We start from the raw sequence: 16,765 nt of genomic DNA on the forward strand, positions 1-16,765 counted from the left end.
TTGGGCGCCCGGTTATATATAGGGGGGGTAGGCCGCGTGGTCAGAGCACGCGGACGGAAACGAAGCAGCCGTCGCCGTGTTCTTCTTCTCGCGTGTTAGAACAGGTGGCGATATGATTGTCTGTTCTTTTTTCTGGTCTATTTTTTTTCGTGTGAAAGAGATGTAAAATTCAAGCAAGGGGAAATTCGTATAAATGAAGCACAAAACGTGCACGCAGGCTGGAAAATTACGGGTGATGGAGCAGGTGGCACGGTACGCACCTGTGGTTCGCATGCTCTTGGGCTCGGATTGCGATTCCCAAATTCCAGATATTTACGCAACCTCTGACCCCTGGGGTACCTTTTTAGATAGCTTGGATATAAGTTGATGTGAAAATAAACAAGATAGTTTAAGCTATTTTTTTAGAAAGTAATAAGTAATGTAATCTCGGAAGTACAATACTACTATTATGTTTTTTTTTGCGAGAAAATACTACTATTATGTTGTGTTTTCTATGTCCCATTTGCTTAGGAGTTGATAGGGTTTTGGGCATTCCAAATGCTGAAAGATCAAGATGGGAGCCGGCCGGGTCGACCCATTGGGTAGTCGGCCCGACCCATAAGAGCAAGGCCAATGGGCCATATGAACCGGTCTCAAATTAGATATGAGCCATATGAGCCGGAGCCTACTGGCCCAACGGGCAAGATGGGTCGGCCCAAAATATAGCTCCCCTCAGCACCTGACGGACTCAGTTGGCCAGTTCCATCTGAGACGCACGGGAGAGAGGGGCATGGAGGCGACCGAGCTTGCCGCGGCGACAGCGGCGGCGGCGGCCGCCGCGGCGTCTCGGCGCGTCGCGCTATCCTCCGGCGGCGATGAATCTGCACGTCGTGCTCCCCTCCAGAAGCTGTCCTATCAGGTAAGCTTCTCTCATCTCTATTCTTCTCCCGTGGTTGTGCTAGGATTTGTTTGTAGGATTTCAGACTCTATTCTTGTCCTGCGGCTATCCTGTATGGTGACTGAATCCCGTGATGCATATGACTTACAAGGGGATGAGTGATGTCCCTTATCTTTGCATGCCCCCCTAACCCCAAGTGCTAGGAGCAGCCCGCCGCCGGCCCACTCGATGTAGACTCAATTGTTGGCTTGGCCTAGTTGCTTGCTCTCCGTTAGTAATATATTTCTTTCCTGCAGTGCTGTGAGCTAATCATTTGAATTTGTGGTCCAAATGTTGAACTTGGAACGCAACTCATATGGCTATATAATTGTGTTATTTTTTAGGCAATATAATTGTGTTATGTATGAAAATATTTCCCACTGAGGCTGCTAATCTATTGGATGCTTACTAAATTTATTTACCCACTTAACTAGTGTTTCCAAAACTACCAAATGTGAATACTGAATAGATCAGGTGGTAGCCATCCATATGCATCACCAATGCTAATAGATCCACTTTTCCTTTATAAATAAAAAAGGTTATTGTGAGAAGTTGTAAGGATCGATGGACCAAGAGGGGGGGTGAATTGGGCCTTTTTCAAATTTCTAAGATAGATAAAACAACTTTAACCTATGCAATGCTAGTAAGGCTCAATTCACCAACCGGCTAAACAAAACAAACTACACAAGCTAACAAAGATATGAAACTAAGCAAGGTAGAGCTAAGCTATGATCTCTAAGGTCAAGCACATGAAAGAATGCATGAAAGTAAGTGCTTGAAATGAAAGAGAGTGCAAGAGACAACCGGATTTTTTCCCGTGGTGTCGATGTGTTCGCACACACCCCTAATCCACGTTATGACACTCACTAAGAGTCTTGTCACCTCCCATGTCACCGAGACTTGGGCGCTCACTAAGAGTCTCCGTTCACCATCCCGGCGTGGTGGAGCTCAAGCCACGTACAATCTTCTTCTCCGGGCTCCCACAATCCTTGGCAAGCTCCGCGAGAAACACTTCGATCACCAAGATCGTCTAGGTGCTGCCAAACACCAAGAGTAACAAGCTCCTAAGCCTTCACTTGACCTACACTCAGTTGGCCCTAGCTCAAGCACACTTGCTACACTTGCAAAGGATGAAATCTTCAAGGTTGAAGCACAAACAAAGCACTAGATCTTCTCTCTTTTGCTCAAAGCTCTTTCTCTTCTTCTCAAGGGTGGCCTTAGGTTTTCAAGGTGTCAAAGGCAACTGAAATGAGCCAGGGGGTACCCTTATATAGAGTGGAGGAGGTCACATAGCCGTTGGAAGTTTTCTGCAGAAAAACCGTGACCACCGGAAGAACCGACGGGATAGAAAGTATAAGCATCGGTTCAACCGGTCTCTCTGTGTCCAATAAGTAGCCGTTGGAGTTCTGACACAGTATCCACGCTTGCGTCATTACACCGGTGCATGCTCCGTAGGGGCATCGGTTCAACCGGTGCTGAAGAGGTTCACTGATCAACTCAAACAAGCGTTCTGGAACAAAGTACATCCAATGCACCGGTGCTTTGATTCTGAAGCGTCGGTTCAACCGGTGCTGAAGAGAAGTTGAAATCCACCAAAACATGTTCTCTGGAACAAAGTACATCTAATGCACCGGTGCTTTTCTTGGGACCATCGGTTCAACCGGTGCTATAGAGTTTTTGACTTGATTCCTGCCTGCTTCCAGAGAAGATAGACCGACAGGGCATCGGTCCTTCCGCCATGCATCGGATGCTCCGATGCTAGGGCACCGGTTCAACCGGTGCTGCTGTTTTTCTTTGTTTTCAGCTGAATTGACTTGGATTTGAATGTGACTTTGATTGTTTCTTCTTCCAAGAGTTGTGTTAACTTCTATTGACCATATTTTGCTGTTTTTGAGTGAGTGTGCAAGATTTCTAAGGCCAACTCAATTTTGATCAAGCTACTAACTCATGAACCTCTCTTAATAGTACGATCAAGAACTAGAAACTATAAAACCTAGCTAAATCAAGTGTCCTTCATCTCCTTGTGACACTTGAGACTAGAAAGATCCTTAATCTTTGAAATTGAGTCCTTGGTACGCATGATTGTTTCGAATTGAGGGGTCACCTTTCATATTTCATATGAGACTAATCCAGTCAAAGAGATTTCCTTTAAAACACACGTTAGTCACATACGGTTGTCATTAATCACCGAAACTTACCATTAGCATCTATTGGCCTAGATGTGCTACAGAAGTTTCTTTCTGATGATTTAAATGTGAGTAGGTTGACGAATCACGGATAAGGTCTCCACCATCACCAGGGTTGTCTCCTTCAGTTGTAAACCTTTGCAGAGTTTATATCAGTGGTGAGCATTTTTCTTTTTCTTTTTTTTTAAACTTTGTAGACCTTTTAACCAATAGCTATCACATTAAGTTATGTCCTTTTCTAATCAGGACTTCCCCACGACACTGAAATGGTTGAGATGATTATGACGATGAAGACGCTGACTATGAACTAGAAGAAGAGGAAGAAGATGAAGACGAAGAGGGAGATGATGAGGATGAGGTAGAAGAAGAAGATGATGATGAAGGATTTCAGATGGTTGATGTTGACATGGGCTCATTTTCTGAACCAGGGCAAAAGTTTCTGTCCAAAGTATGGAAGGAATATGAGCCTATCCGTGTTGATGGAGTAGTGGTCGCTGCTGAGTGTAAACATTGTGCAAGGAATATACGTGCTGAGCGTAAGCATGGAACAAGTTCGTTGCGCAATCACTTGAAAAGATGCAATGAAAGGAAGAAGGCTCTCAGAGTTGCTGGTCAGTTAAATGCCTCTATCATGACCCCCGATGGAGTTGCCTTAGGGCCTTGGACATTTAATCAGGCAGTGTCACGCAAAGAACTCATGAGGATGATTGTGTTGCATGAGTTACCCTTCTCACTTGTGGAATATGATGGCTTCAGAAGGTTTGTCTCCAGTCTAAACCCAAGCTTTAAGATGATTTGCAGAAAAACAGTGCATAATGACTGTTTGAAAGCATTTATGGAAGAGAAACAAAATCTCCAAGGATTGTTCAAAACCTCTGCATCCAAGATTTCTTTGACTATGGATCTATGGACTTCTAACCGAATGGTGGGGTACATCTGCATTACAGCTCATTTTATTGATGAGGAGTGGCAGCCACAAAAGAGAATAGTGAAATTCACAGCTATAGAGACTCCCCACACAGGCGTTGTAATGTTCAACACCATGGTGAAGTTCATAAGAGAGTGGAAGATAGAAGATAAATTATTTGCTCTTACTCTTGACAATGCATCCAACAATGGTGCAATGGTGAAGTTGATGAAGACCCATTTGATAAATAAGAAGATGCTATTTTGTGGTGGGAGGCTGTTTCGGCAACGCTGCGCTACTCACGTCATCAACTTGATTTGTCAAGCTGGACTGGATTATCTTAGCCCAATGATAAGGAAGATTCGTGAGACTGTGAAGTACATCCGGAGCTCTTCAGCAAGAAAGGAAAAGTTTGAAGAAATTGTTTCACAACTAGGCATAACTTGTGAGAAAAATCCTAACCTTGATGTCTGCACACGCTGGAACTCCACTTACATCATGCTTGCTACAGCAAAAGAGTTTCGCTTGGTGTTTGATTCATTGTCTATTCAAGATCCGAACTACACCTTCAAGCCATCATTTGAGGAATGGGAAAATGCTGATGTCATTTGCAAGTTGCTGAAGGTATTCTATGAAGCCACTAATGTGATATCAGGCACAAAATACCCAACTGCCAACCTGTACCTTCATGTGTTGCTGAAAGTGAAGTTAACATTGGAGAATCAACATTTTGAGGAAGAATCTGAGCTGAACACTATGGTCAAATACATGAAGAAAAAATTTGACAAGTATTGGAAGGCATCATGGTTGGATCTCTGTATTCCTGTCATTTTAGACCCCCAATTCAAGTTGAAATACCTTGATTTTCGATTTAAACTAGAATTTGGGTATGATGCTATAGGAATGATTAGTAAAGTAAAAAATCTGCTACATGGTCTATTCCAAGAGTACCTCAAATTGAATGATAACAGTTCAGATCCCATGTCACAAGGAGGTGATGTTGACATGGCTATAAATAATCATGATCCTTTGGCAAGTTGGGACCAGCATGTCACCCTTAGTGCCCGATCTTCAAATGAGGCTTCCATTGAGTTTGAGACATATTTGTCAAAGGTACCAGTTCGTCGAAGTAAACAGTTCAATATCCTTGCATGGTGGCAAATGAGCTCAGCTGAATACCCTACATTGAGTCGTATGGCAAGAGATATATTGGTTGTTCCGGCTTCTACTGTTGCATCAGAATCTGCATTTAGTACTGGGTCAAGAGTACTATCAGATTTTCGAAGTCGAATGACTGCAGAAACTGTTGAAGCTCTAGTGTGTTTACAAGACTGGATAAGAGCCATAGGTATGTTACTATGCGCTGCAGATTTTCCTTGGATAGTTGTAGCAAGCTTCACACTGAAACCTCATGCCGAACTGAAAATCTGCTCTTTTTTTGTGCAGCTAATACTCGGCGCCCCATGGATTCAGTTCATGACATCATCTTGACTTTGGAAGGTATTGTTGTTTGTCGAGTTTTCAGCTAGCACTAGTCCACTAGATGATATATAGTTATCTTGCAGTGTCTTCAATAGCTTATACAAGCTTTCTATAAGTTCTGCCAGTGGTTGCTCTGATTCTGAGCTTGACCATATAATTGTCCAGAAACTCGTAGAATGCTAGCTTTCATTTTTCTTTTGTGATTAGGAAAACTATGGTCGTACTGTCACATGTGATTTGTGCCCATCAAGACTTTTGCATAATATGTGCAGCTTTTACACATCTTCAGTGTTCATGATTAGTCCATTTGTATTCATTAGTTAATATGTAGGTTACTTCAGCAAAATGGATAGCAGCTTCATGGTGGTTTTTCTGATGTACTGATGAACATGTAGGTGAGGAGACTGTAGAGGCAAGCTCATAGAGCAGGAGGAACGTCATGCAGAGGGCAAGCAAGCAAGCAATTCAGTGACATTCAGCGGCAGAGCAGTGAAAAAACTGAATGAAATTATTTATGTATCAATACCATCATGATTGTTGCTGTAATAACGTTTGCTGGTGATGATTAACTGCAGAATTAAATATTATTATGTGTTGGTGTCATCTTCATTGCATGATTAATATAATATTTACTATATATATATGTTATATTTGAAGAATAGGTCAACCCATTATGCCCATTGGGCCAATGAGGCCATATACATATGGTAGATTAGGCCGGCCCGTGGCCTCACAATTTGGCCCTGAGGCCATAAGGGCCAGGTTCAAGGCCAGGTCCGGGTCGGCCCATTCCCATCTTGACTGAAAGAAACTCACGATGTTCTGGAAGTAACTAGAAGTTCGATTTCATTTTCTAAGACAGTGATGCGAACAGGGTATGTTGGCAGCATTTGCCGTCTCGTTCAAGGCCCCTGAACGCAGGATTCTTCAGACATTTCATAGTCTAGTTCTGAACTCAGATGAAGACACCCTTTGCAGCTGCACTATTCCATCCTTAAGGCACACTCAATGCTAAATGCGAAAGTACCAACCAGACGTGGAAAAAGTTCCTAACGACGATTCCTGCGCGTACAACTGTCCACTTGAGCTAACTGTGTGATTACTAATCAGCATTTTCCTGACAGTGCTGATTTGATTCAGCAAATCATATATGACGATGACGCGAATTAGTTGAGTGCAAAGGCTGAACAACCCAGACATCATCAACTTCTATTTTGATCTAAGCCGTGCTAAAGAAAACTCCAAGTTGCTATGCACCGGTTGGATTAGCCAGTGGAGCTGATTTTCCTTTTCAAACATATGCACGGTGTGTTCCTTCTTGCGAGGACATGTTTAGAGGGTTATCAGATAGATGTTTTCCTTATGAAAGGAGGGTTATCTGATGTTGATGGCAAGTTCCTTCTGAATCTAGACGCCGGCGCATTGTGGCGCAGAGATCTTTTCCCGGCTCCAAACACATCGCCCAGAGACTACGGCGCCACGTAACCTCCAGAGGGGCCTCCAACTCTCGCCGTGGACGGAGACTTCCTCGTGACCCGGCAGCTCCACGGCCGCACGATGCATCCCCGGCCGAACTCGCCGCCACCACACGCCGAACGCAGCGGCGGCGTGCGGAGCTGAGCCACCTCTCCTCCGCTCGCCCCTGCGTCTCGGAGCCGGCCGGAAACCGACGAGGTCACTGGCGGAAAGAAAAGATCTCCCCCATCCCCGCTGGTTTCGTGCTCTGCCCCACGCCCGGACCTGTCCGCTTGTCCTGTCTGTGCGCGTGTGTGGATCGCGGAGGGGGACGTGGGCTGGTTGGGTGCTCTCGGGCACGGCAGATTGGGGAAGGGAAAAGCTAGCTGCTACAGCCTACAGCCGTACGTGCCCCTGCCGGCCTGCCCTGAGGTTTTTGGTCTGGCCTGGTCAAGGTAGGCGCCCGAGCCGCTGAGGTCGACGTGCAGACACGACGCCGGAGATAATGCCAGGACCCATGGCCGCATGTGTAGTTGTGTGACATCGTGGACGTGCTCCCGCCGCCAGTATTTTTATTTTTGTTTCGCGCCTTCAACTTTGGGCTATCTGAATGCGCGTCCTTCCTGTTCCAGGATGAATGGATGATGCTGAGCTTTAATATTTTGTAGACCAGGTTTCTCTCTTTTTTAGAGAGAAGAAATGAAGAATGTTCCAGAATCCCGTCGATACTCGATACCTGAGACGAGTAACTGAATCTTTCGGAGAACGAGGATAGTACTACTAGACTAGTTTTTTTAGGGGTAGTACTAAACTTTTTTTTTTTGAGAGGAAGGGGTAGTACTAAACTAGTAGTAGGGTGGGTTGGATGATTGCGTGGGCCTGCATGAGGCCTCGGAGTTGGCCCATAAACCTTTTTGGTTCCTCAGAGTTGGCCCATAAACCTTTTTGGTTCAAGTTTCGCAAAAGAAAAAAAAGTTTCATGACTATACACCGGCGACCAGGTCACTTGCATGCCCCAGAGAACTTGCAGAAAGATTTCCCTTGCACATTTTGACATGAATGAAAAAGGCGCATAATCTCAAGAGTGTACAGTTTCACATCAATGCCACCCTAATTTATATCAATAATGTGGAAATGCACCGAGCCAAATACATTGACTTATGTAGGTTGTTACCATACATGATAAATGCCAATGCAATGTAAACAGCAAAAACTACTGAGAATCTCCTTCTAGCGTTTGCTGCACGGCACCCAACGAACATGGCCTGCGTTCTTCAACGGACTGGACTGGAGCAGAAAAATCGTGGAACCTGTACAACAAAACTCTGCTCGAGGTTCATCGGCACGCACGCAGCCGCAGGCCACACTACGTGCTATAAACAGGGTCCCTGCCAATACAATACATTTACACGACGGCTGCACCGGCAGACCCAGCACCGGCCTGTGCTGCGTGCTGCCTTGACCGCGTGTTCCTCGCCGCAGCCTTGAGCCGGCGCTCAGCCCTTAAGAACCACGGCGACAGGCGGGCTTTCCTCGGATCAGATCGCGTCCTCGGTTAAGGAATTACAGATTGGAAGAGAAGTAGAGAACGGCTGCCTCAGTTCAGAGTCAGGGCTTCCCAGCGCGCACCAGGATGCATCACTTCGGTGTTAGGTGGACATGCCAGGGTCCAAGAACTTCTGCACCGCCTGGAAGAGCTGCTTCTCCTCGAAGGGTTTCGTGACGTACCCATCCATCCCGCACTTCGTGCACTCCTCATGGGTGGCCTGGATGACATCGGCGGTCATTGCAAGGACCGGCAAGTGCCATTTCCCTGCCCTTGTCGCGCGGTCTACTTCTGAATCGTCACCAGTGTCTGCCTCCCCGTTCGCCTTCGCTTCCATTGCCCGTATGTGCCTGGTCGCCTCAAACCTGGTGTACAAAGTAGTTGAGTATTGCCTTCAACTAAAAACAAGAGAATGACAAAGGAAAAAGAACAGGCCCAAGTTCACATGCGAAAGCTTGAGTAGCACAACTTACCCGTCCATTTCAGGCATCTGAATGTCCATGAGACAGAGATCAAACTTATATGGGATTTGTAGGAGGGCGAGAGCATCTTTTCCACTCTCCACGCACTCCACCTTTGCTCCGAATTTCTTCAATGTGCCAGCAGCCACTCTAAGGTTTACCTTGTTATCATCAACCACCAATATGTTCCTGCCAAGAAGCAACCCACGAAGAGAACCTGAGCTGTCCTGTTTCTCGTGGCTCAGCTGTGTCTGTGTGATACCAAGTGCCTGGAATAGACAAGCAGCAAGTGTGCTTGCTTTCAGAGGCTTGGTGATCACAGAATCAACAGCATAGTTTCCTTTTAGCTTGTCCGATTCTGCAGCCGTGAGGACAATTTTGGGTAATACAGGTGTCTGACCATTCTGCTTCATCTCCAGGAGACTAGATCGTAAGGGAACATCCACTTTTGAGCTCCATGAATCATTCTCAATCAACAACATGCATGGTAGCTTCCTGCTGCACAACGACGAATCAGGAACTAATTAGATTCAAGAAACATGAACGAACATGCAAGTAAAATTATTATAGTTAACAATTAATTTAGTAGCCATTTGAGTAGCGCATTCCAAAAGAGTAAAAACTGTCTTTTCCTAGAAATATTTACCAAAACTGAATTATGAACTGTATAAATGGTATGCAAGAACATCACATGAACTATAGCTCAAAGTAGCAATGATATAAACAAAAAAACGAATCCAACACCATGAATTCGACAATTAGAATTGAAATGAACCAACTAGTGTTGCTTTGAAGTAATCAATGGATCATTCTTCTGCAACTAAAATTGTTGCAAAGCACATATCTTTTTTCAAAAGAAGTCTCGTGCGCGTGTGCAAGTAGACAAGCATGCTATTCTATTCCTACATCCTCAAGATGGTATCTCAATCACTTCAGGGTTTTAACTTTTAGAAAGCATGTAGGAAAGAGAAGTACCTGGCTAGGGAATGGCCATTTCTCCCAGAAAACGCACCAAGAGCTAGTTCAATGGTAGCTACAACTTCTGAGGTAATTCCCAGTCTTTGCAAGTGATACTTAGTTACAGTAGCTCTTACTGGTCTTCTATCAACCAATAGTGCAGATAAACCTTTAAAACTGGATGGAAGGGGGTGCAGCATAACAGGCTTACTGTCACTAACAGCGCTTCTGTCACATCTTTGGAGCACTGCAGTAAATGTGAATGTACTGCCAACATGGGGTCGGCTGACAAAGTTTATCTGACCACCCATTATTTCAACAAGACATTTGCTGATGCTCAGTCCAATTCCAGTACCACCGTATGTCCTAGAAGTTGAGCTATCAGCTTGCATGAAAGGCGTGAACACCTTGCCTTGGGCATCCAATGGTATTCCTATCCCTGTATCTTCCACACTTACAACAAGAGTCACTTTATCAGATACACTTTCATACGGCATCTCATTTTTCTCATAAGAAAGCAAAAGCTTGAAGTTTTCCCAATTATTTCGGCTATCAGCAGCTTCAAAACCACTTAATGTGTTGCAAGAAACACTGGTTGCTACAGCAGTCGTCTCATTTTTGTGCCCATTCATCCCATTTGCAACTGGTTCAACTTTGGCTTCTGTTGCAAGATTTGAGTGATCTGCTAGATGAACTTGTACAAAAATATGTCCCTGCTCTGTGAACTGTCAGTGCAAAAGAATAATCAATCATAAACTTATGGTGGCAACAAACTCTAGAGTGCTACATTGTGCTAAAACTGAGATGCTCCATCTGTACATAAAACGGCCTTCATTTTCATAATCATTATTGGAATAAAAGATCATGCACACTTACCTTAATTGAGTTACCCACTAGATTTGTGATTATCTGTCGAAACCTTCCAGGATCACCCAACAATATTTCAGGAACTCTTTCCGAGACATATACAGCAAGCTACAATTTTGCAGGGGAAAAGGAAATTAGTAAGGATAGAACAATAAATTAGACATGCAGGATGACCAACTCTTTGAATGTTTGTTCATGGAAATTGGATACACTGAGATGTTGATGCAAATAATGCATGGAAATGGCCTTGTTGACTGATTCTGTCTGTACAAGTGTTATTGACCTAAGAACCAACCTCAATTCCCTTCTCTCTTGACTTTGAAGAAAATAGCGAAATGACATCATCAAGGATGGATCTCAGATCAAATGGTACAGACTCAAGATCCAACTTTCCAGCTTCAATTTTCGCTCTGTCAAGCACTTCATTGATCAGGGAGATTAAAGCCTTTCCACAGACTTGAGCGGTTTGTGCATAATCCCTCTGGGTTGACTTCAGGTCTGTGTCTAACAGCATGTCAAGCATTCCTACAAAACCAAGAAATAGGGAAAATCACTAGATTCTCCTCCTAAGAATGAGCTACATTGACAGCAAGCTGGAATGTGTTGTAGAGTCGGAAAAAAAAATACCTAGGACACCATTCATGGGCGTTCTGATCTCATGAGAAACAGTTGCAAGGAACTACATTGACAAACAAGATTCTTTTAGATTCCAAAAGAAAATTGCTAGGACAAACGTAGGACATCAAAAAATTGCAAGTAACTTAAACCTGAGATTTAGCAACATCGGCTGCTTCTGCCTGTTTTTTCAGCTCCTCCATTTTCCGGTAATCTTCCTTAACATTATCATAGCGACTCCAAGCAGCATATATTATGTACTCCAAAAGCATTAATATGACAAAGACACAAGATGACGGAGTAATTGCAGACCATGGGACATGAGGCTTGTTTCTGTACCTGCTCAGATTATGGACAGTGGGATGTAAAACTAGATCATGCCAAAGTACAAGACGACATAAACCAATAATAAATGCACACATTTACCTGCAAATCATATGGTGCTTTCTGCATGGGTCGCCAAAATCTAGCATGCAGATGTGTGATGGTGAGGGGTTACCAAGAGGAACTTCTGATCCATACATGAGGAGAGGGTTTGAGTTGTTCGTGACATCGTAAACATTTACCACCAATTCCTGATTGCCAGCTAGCTGCCTCAACAAATTTTCCACTAATGATTCAACATCAAAAGCTCCCCCAAGGTACCTGTGGAAATAAACAGCAAAATTATTCTAAAAATAATAATAAACATCAAAATTTAAAGAAGCCATGTTTACAGCAGACCCTTGTCAAATATATAGCGGATTTGGCGCTCTAGCCAAAACGAATCCTATTTTGGATATGACCTCCATTACAATGTTCTCATATGCAGGAATGCCCCCATTAGCTGGCTTTTGTAGCAAATTTTATTTGTTCTTCGCCGCTTTGGGTTTTGGGGCTTACTTCCTAGCCCCAGTGGGAGTAGTGACTAGCGTTGTAGGTCGTAGGGTGGCCGGAAGGTTGCCAGGAGTAAGGTTGGGAGACCAAAGGCTGTTTTCCGTGCACCAGACACTAGCTTACCGAATCAGTTGCAACAAAGATGGGAATGCATGCTACGGAAGCCATTATTAATTCAAATGCCAAGTGTGAATAGTTACACATTTAAATCTTTTGATTTTGTGATATGGTAACACGTGAGGTTAAGTAACACAACTGTTTTAAATCTTTTGATTTTGTGATATGGTAACACGTGAGGTTAAGTAACACAACTGTAGTTTTGACACAATTGCAGCTGAAGTCATTTCTGTAAACCCCAACTTTTGCCTCCCCCTCACCCCCCCCCCCCCCCCCCGCCAAAGAACTCGACCGTCCGATCTAAACCGAACGGCATTCTTCCTCCTCTTGATCCCTTTGCTTTGTCCCACCCTGGTGATTTCCTCCACGGGATGCACGAACACCACTATGGTAACCCGTCTTCCATGGGCCATTAATGAGATGGCCCTGCTCCGACCCTACACGCCACTGCTACTCCGACACAATCTCACCGTTCCACTCTTCAGCTGCTGCTGCCACCAGGCACCAGGCTGGCCAGCTTCACTATAGTCATCCACCCTAACTCCCTAAGCCTGGAGCTCCGGAGAGTAGAGGCACATGCCATAAGCCCCTAACCCAAATCCCAAGACCTTAACTCTCCTGGAGCCTTGCTGGAGAAATCATCTCCCCCAAATATAACCCTTACCTCGCTAAAACTCGCTTGCTGCAATTGGAGAAGTGGTGGAGAGAACAGTTGGTTTGTAAGAACACATGATTTCAGTTAATTATAGAAGTCTCGTTTCTTATTAGTATCTCGCAGACCCTGGTCTCATTTCCATTTCTAGAGTGACTGACGATTGCTTTAGCAGCGCCCAGTGAGAACCATAGGCTTCCACCACTAAAACATACGGGTCCCATGAATGTTGTGGCGTATGAACAGCCACAGGCAGTGGATTGTACGCAGAAGAAGAATCAACTGAATGGAGAAAAGGCTTAATGAAAATTGAAGGTAAACCTCACCCTGCAGTGGCCTTAACACGATCCTCCTCCTTGGCATCAGCAGTAAGATCGTCCAGATAAACAGGAAACGTCAATACAACACCCAGGTGATTCGACATGAGCCGGAACGGCCTCGTCAGAACCGCCTTCCCCGATGCTCTTGACCTCAAAATGTTCTCACGGTCCTCCTGCGGCACCACAGAAACACACCCAGGAGGTTCAGAGCCAGCACTAGTGACAGCAACTGTAGCCCAAGAAACCAAACGGAAGACAACGACGCAGACCTCGCCGGACATCATGTCGAGCCCCTCGATGTAGGAGACGGTCTCCTGTGAGTAGATGACCGGCGCGTACTCGTCCTGCACCGGCGACGGCTCGTGCTTCATGGTCTTGATGATCCACCCCTGCTGGCGCTCGAAGCTCTCCCTGTCGGCGTGTACCACCCGCAGCGCGTACGCCACGCCACTCAGCAGCGGTCGCTCGAACGACGTCCTGGCTGCGTAGTCCGCGAACGTGTCCTGCAGAAGAAATCACCCGAAAATAAAGCCCGCGGCCGACAAACAAATCGACCAAACAGCAATCTGCACCTGCAAATCACGCGCGCGCACGAGCGAACACACAAAAAAAAGGGAGAAAAAACAGCAAACAGCACGGTCCGCGCACAGTAGCCTATCACCCCAGGGAGCCATGGGTTTGACAGTTAATTAATGAAGCGGAAGCAGCAGACCAGCACCAGCAGCAGAGGCAGATCAAGTACTATGGTCGAGGAGTTATGGCAATGGAAGGAGCAGCAAAGGATTTTGCGAAGCCGGCGAGATACGCAATTATCTGCGCGCGCAGAGCATCAGAGGCCACAAGCATCGCAGCGGCAAGCCGGGCAGGAACAGAGCACGTCGCGAGGAGCCGCCGCGCGCGAGAGGGGACTCCGGTCCGGCGACGGAGGGGGGCGGGCGCGGACCTGGTCGAGCGCGGGCGGGTGCTTCTCGTAGTGGAAGGTGGCGACGAGGATGGCGAGGGCGTGGACGTGGTTGACGGAGACGGCGAACTGGTCCTGCAGCATGCGCGCGCGTTCCTCGCACATGCTGACGAGCCCCTCCTCGGCCTTGCTTATGGCCGTGCGGCGGATGCTGCAGTGCATCCCCACCCAGACCGCCGCCGCCACCAGCACCCCCAGCACCCCCACCACCCTCCTCAGCCTCACCTTCACGCGCCACCCGCGGCCGGGCCCCTCCCCATCCTTCCCCGCCTCCTCCGCCGCCGACACCGCGGCGGCCTCCCCGACTCCGCCTCCCACCCCCATCCCAGTTCCCCGACCTCCGCAGCCTCACATGCGCCGCCGCTCAGGCCACCAACCACCCCTGCTTCCGCCCGCTGCTCCTCCTCCTCCACCTCCTTTGGCAGAGGAGAGAGAGAGAGAGGCCTCCTCGCCTCTTTTTTCCCTTCTCTCTCCTCCCTCGCCTCGCTCGCTTGCTCGCAGCTTTGATGTGTTTTTGTTGGCTTGCGGCTTTTCGCGACGAGGGAGAAAGCAGCCGAGCGCCGAGTGAATCGAATTTCCTGGATTTCACGAGATACGCTGCGACTAAAATAAGCCGTGTGTTTCCCCGCCTCCACCCCGCGGGCGCCACCGGCATGGGACCCGGCCTTTTCACGGCCAACCCACCCCACCCCACCCCACCCCACCCCCCGTCGCCGCGCCCGCCGCTGCCGCTGCTGCCCAGCCGCAGCTGGTGCCCCGTTGCTTTCCCTTATCCGAGCCCCACCGCCGCACCACGTCCCCCAGGCCCCAGGTTTGTGCCCTCCGCCGGCCGGCCGAGGGGGCACGGGAGAGCCGCCTCCCCGTGTGGTTTGGTGAATTTGCCCCGAGGCTGGGCGTGGGCCCGCGCGGTCGCGGGCATGGGTGAGCAGCTGGTGCGCGCGTCGCCGTCGCGGGATCTCCTCGCGGTTGCGTACCAGTGGTAGAGGGTCTAATATTTTGAACTAGAAAATTTAAAAATCAGTCTTTAAAAAAATCGGACTTTAAATTTATGCAATTTTGATATAAAAAATTTAAAAAAATTATTGGGCTGTAAAGGAGCTACTAACGCCATGGCCCATTACTAGTTGCACGATCCCTTCGCCGCGCCGCGTGGGTGCCCTGGGTGGGCCGGCCTGGCCCGCGCGCGCAACGAATCCGGCGCGGGTCCAAAAGAGAGCGAGCGTATCGGCGAGGATGAGGCGGCACGGCGGAGCAGAGCCGGCGGGCGCCGTCGTCAACAGTCAACAGTTGCGACATGCCCCCTCCGGACAAATCTTTTCGCCGATCCGCTCCGCTCTTCTTCGCCTTTTTTTGCTCCGCTGCCGCGATCACCGATGAATGATGCTCTGTCCAAACATGGGTCAAGTGAAGTGAAGCGCGATTACTGGTCAGGGAACGGAACCCCGTGCGTGTTCCCTCTTTGATTATTCGGCTTAAAAGCAGCTTTTTATCCCCTTTTTCCCCCTAGCGAGACGAGACAGGACGTGGCTGGTTATTTGCACACCTCACCTGCATCGGGATCAGGTCGTGTTTGGTCGTGGGGTATGGAATGGAGCGGCAGTGAGTCCGCGCGTGCCGCCTCGAAGTGTTTACTAAAAGTGATCGCGTCAGTGCCCGTTGGGATAGCCCCTCTGCACCAAATCCAAATCATTAGCCCCCCGCAGCTTATCATCAGCTGTGTCTGACTCTCCGAACGGCATAGCGGAACAGGAGCTCATGCCCAATCATTTCCGAAAGCTAGCATTATAGAACAGGTGCACCTAGAAACTTGTAGGCTGTTAGCAGTATCGCCGGAAAAGGGGAGGGAACATGTGCATATCATATTGTCAGGCCCCAACTTTCTTGGCGAGATGGAAAAGCGAAAACTGCTACGCTAAACAGAGATTCCATTGTTCCCTGGATAATGTTCTTGTGTTAATGTGCTCCTCATGCGAGCAAAACCCCAGCAACCAGCAAGTGAAACGACGAAAACTGCTTGAACACGGCCGGCCAACCCGTTCACGCACCAGCTGACGAAGCCATCGGTTGGAACGCCCGACGCATGAGCTGTTGGGGAGAGTCCAGAAGTGCGGCAGAGTTGAGAGACCAAACATTTATTTTATTTATATACTCCTATATATATACTCCCTCCGTATTGGTAAAGGAAATCGTTTAAGATAGCGACACGGTCTCCAAAACACAACTTTAATCTTTTATTTTTTTAAAAAAAATGTTTATAGAAAAGTGATATATGTAAACTTTTATAAAAATATTTTTCAAGACAAATCTATTCATATAATTATCACATTTGTAAACTCAACGATTTAAAAATTATTGATGATTTATATTTCCAATGTTTGACTCAAATCTTATCCAAAACGACTTTTTTTATCGATACGGAAGGAGTACTACTAGTAGCACAGTGCCGT

The 16,765-nt window shown here is 46.9% G+C and overlaps 2 protein-coding genes across 3 annotated transcripts; one reads left to right on the forward strand and one right to left on the reverse strand.

Moving 5' to 3' along the window:
• Positions 1 to 4,479: 4,479 nt before the first annotated feature.
• LOC120692905 (zinc finger BED domain-containing protein RICESLEEPER 2-like) lies at positions 4,480 to 6,066 on the forward strand. The gene is made up of 3 exons (XM_039976291.1): positions 4,480 to 5,357; positions 5,456 to 5,509; positions 5,887 to 6,066. Exons 1-3 carry the CDS (start codon positions 4,508 to 4,510, stop codon positions 5,913 to 5,915), a joined length of 933 nt encoding a protein of 310 aa, XP_039832225.1. The 5' UTR covers positions 4,480 to 4,507; the 3' UTR covers positions 5,916 to 6,066.
• Positions 6,067 to 8,038: 1,972 nt separating this feature from the next.
• On the reverse strand, positions 8,039 to 14,886 carry LOC120692976 (probable histidine kinase 4). Of its 2 annotated transcripts, none has more exons than XM_039976382.1 (11): positions 14,301 to 14,886; positions 13,627 to 13,860; positions 13,364 to 13,530; positions 11,819 to 12,037; positions 11,545 to 11,731; positions 11,405 to 11,456; positions 11,073 to 11,302; positions 10,787 to 10,885; positions 9,929 to 10,635; positions 8,966 to 9,448; positions 8,039 to 8,857 (listed from the first exon to the last, which is right to left on the reverse strand). In XM_039976382.1, the coding sequence occupies exons 1-11, from the start codon at positions 14,640 to 14,642 to the stop codon at positions 8,596 to 8,598; spliced, it is 2,982 nt and encodes a 993-aa protein (XP_039832316.1). In that variant the 5' UTR covers positions 14,643 to 14,886; the 3' UTR covers positions 8,039 to 8,595. The 2 variants fall into 2 exon arrangements, with proteins under 2 accessions (XP_039832316.1, XP_039832315.1); XM_039976381.1 differs by having other exon boundaries at positions 8,966 to 9,451.
• Between the last annotated feature and the right edge of the window lie 1,879 nt (positions 14,887 to 16,765).

Source organism: Panicum virgatum, chromosome 9N, assembly GCF_016808335.1.
Source record: "Panicum virgatum strain AP13 chromosome 9N, P.virgatum_v5, whole genome shotgun sequence".
Taxonomy (NCBI): domain Eukaryota; kingdom Viridiplantae; phylum Streptophyta; class Magnoliopsida; order Poales; family Poaceae; genus Panicum; species Panicum virgatum.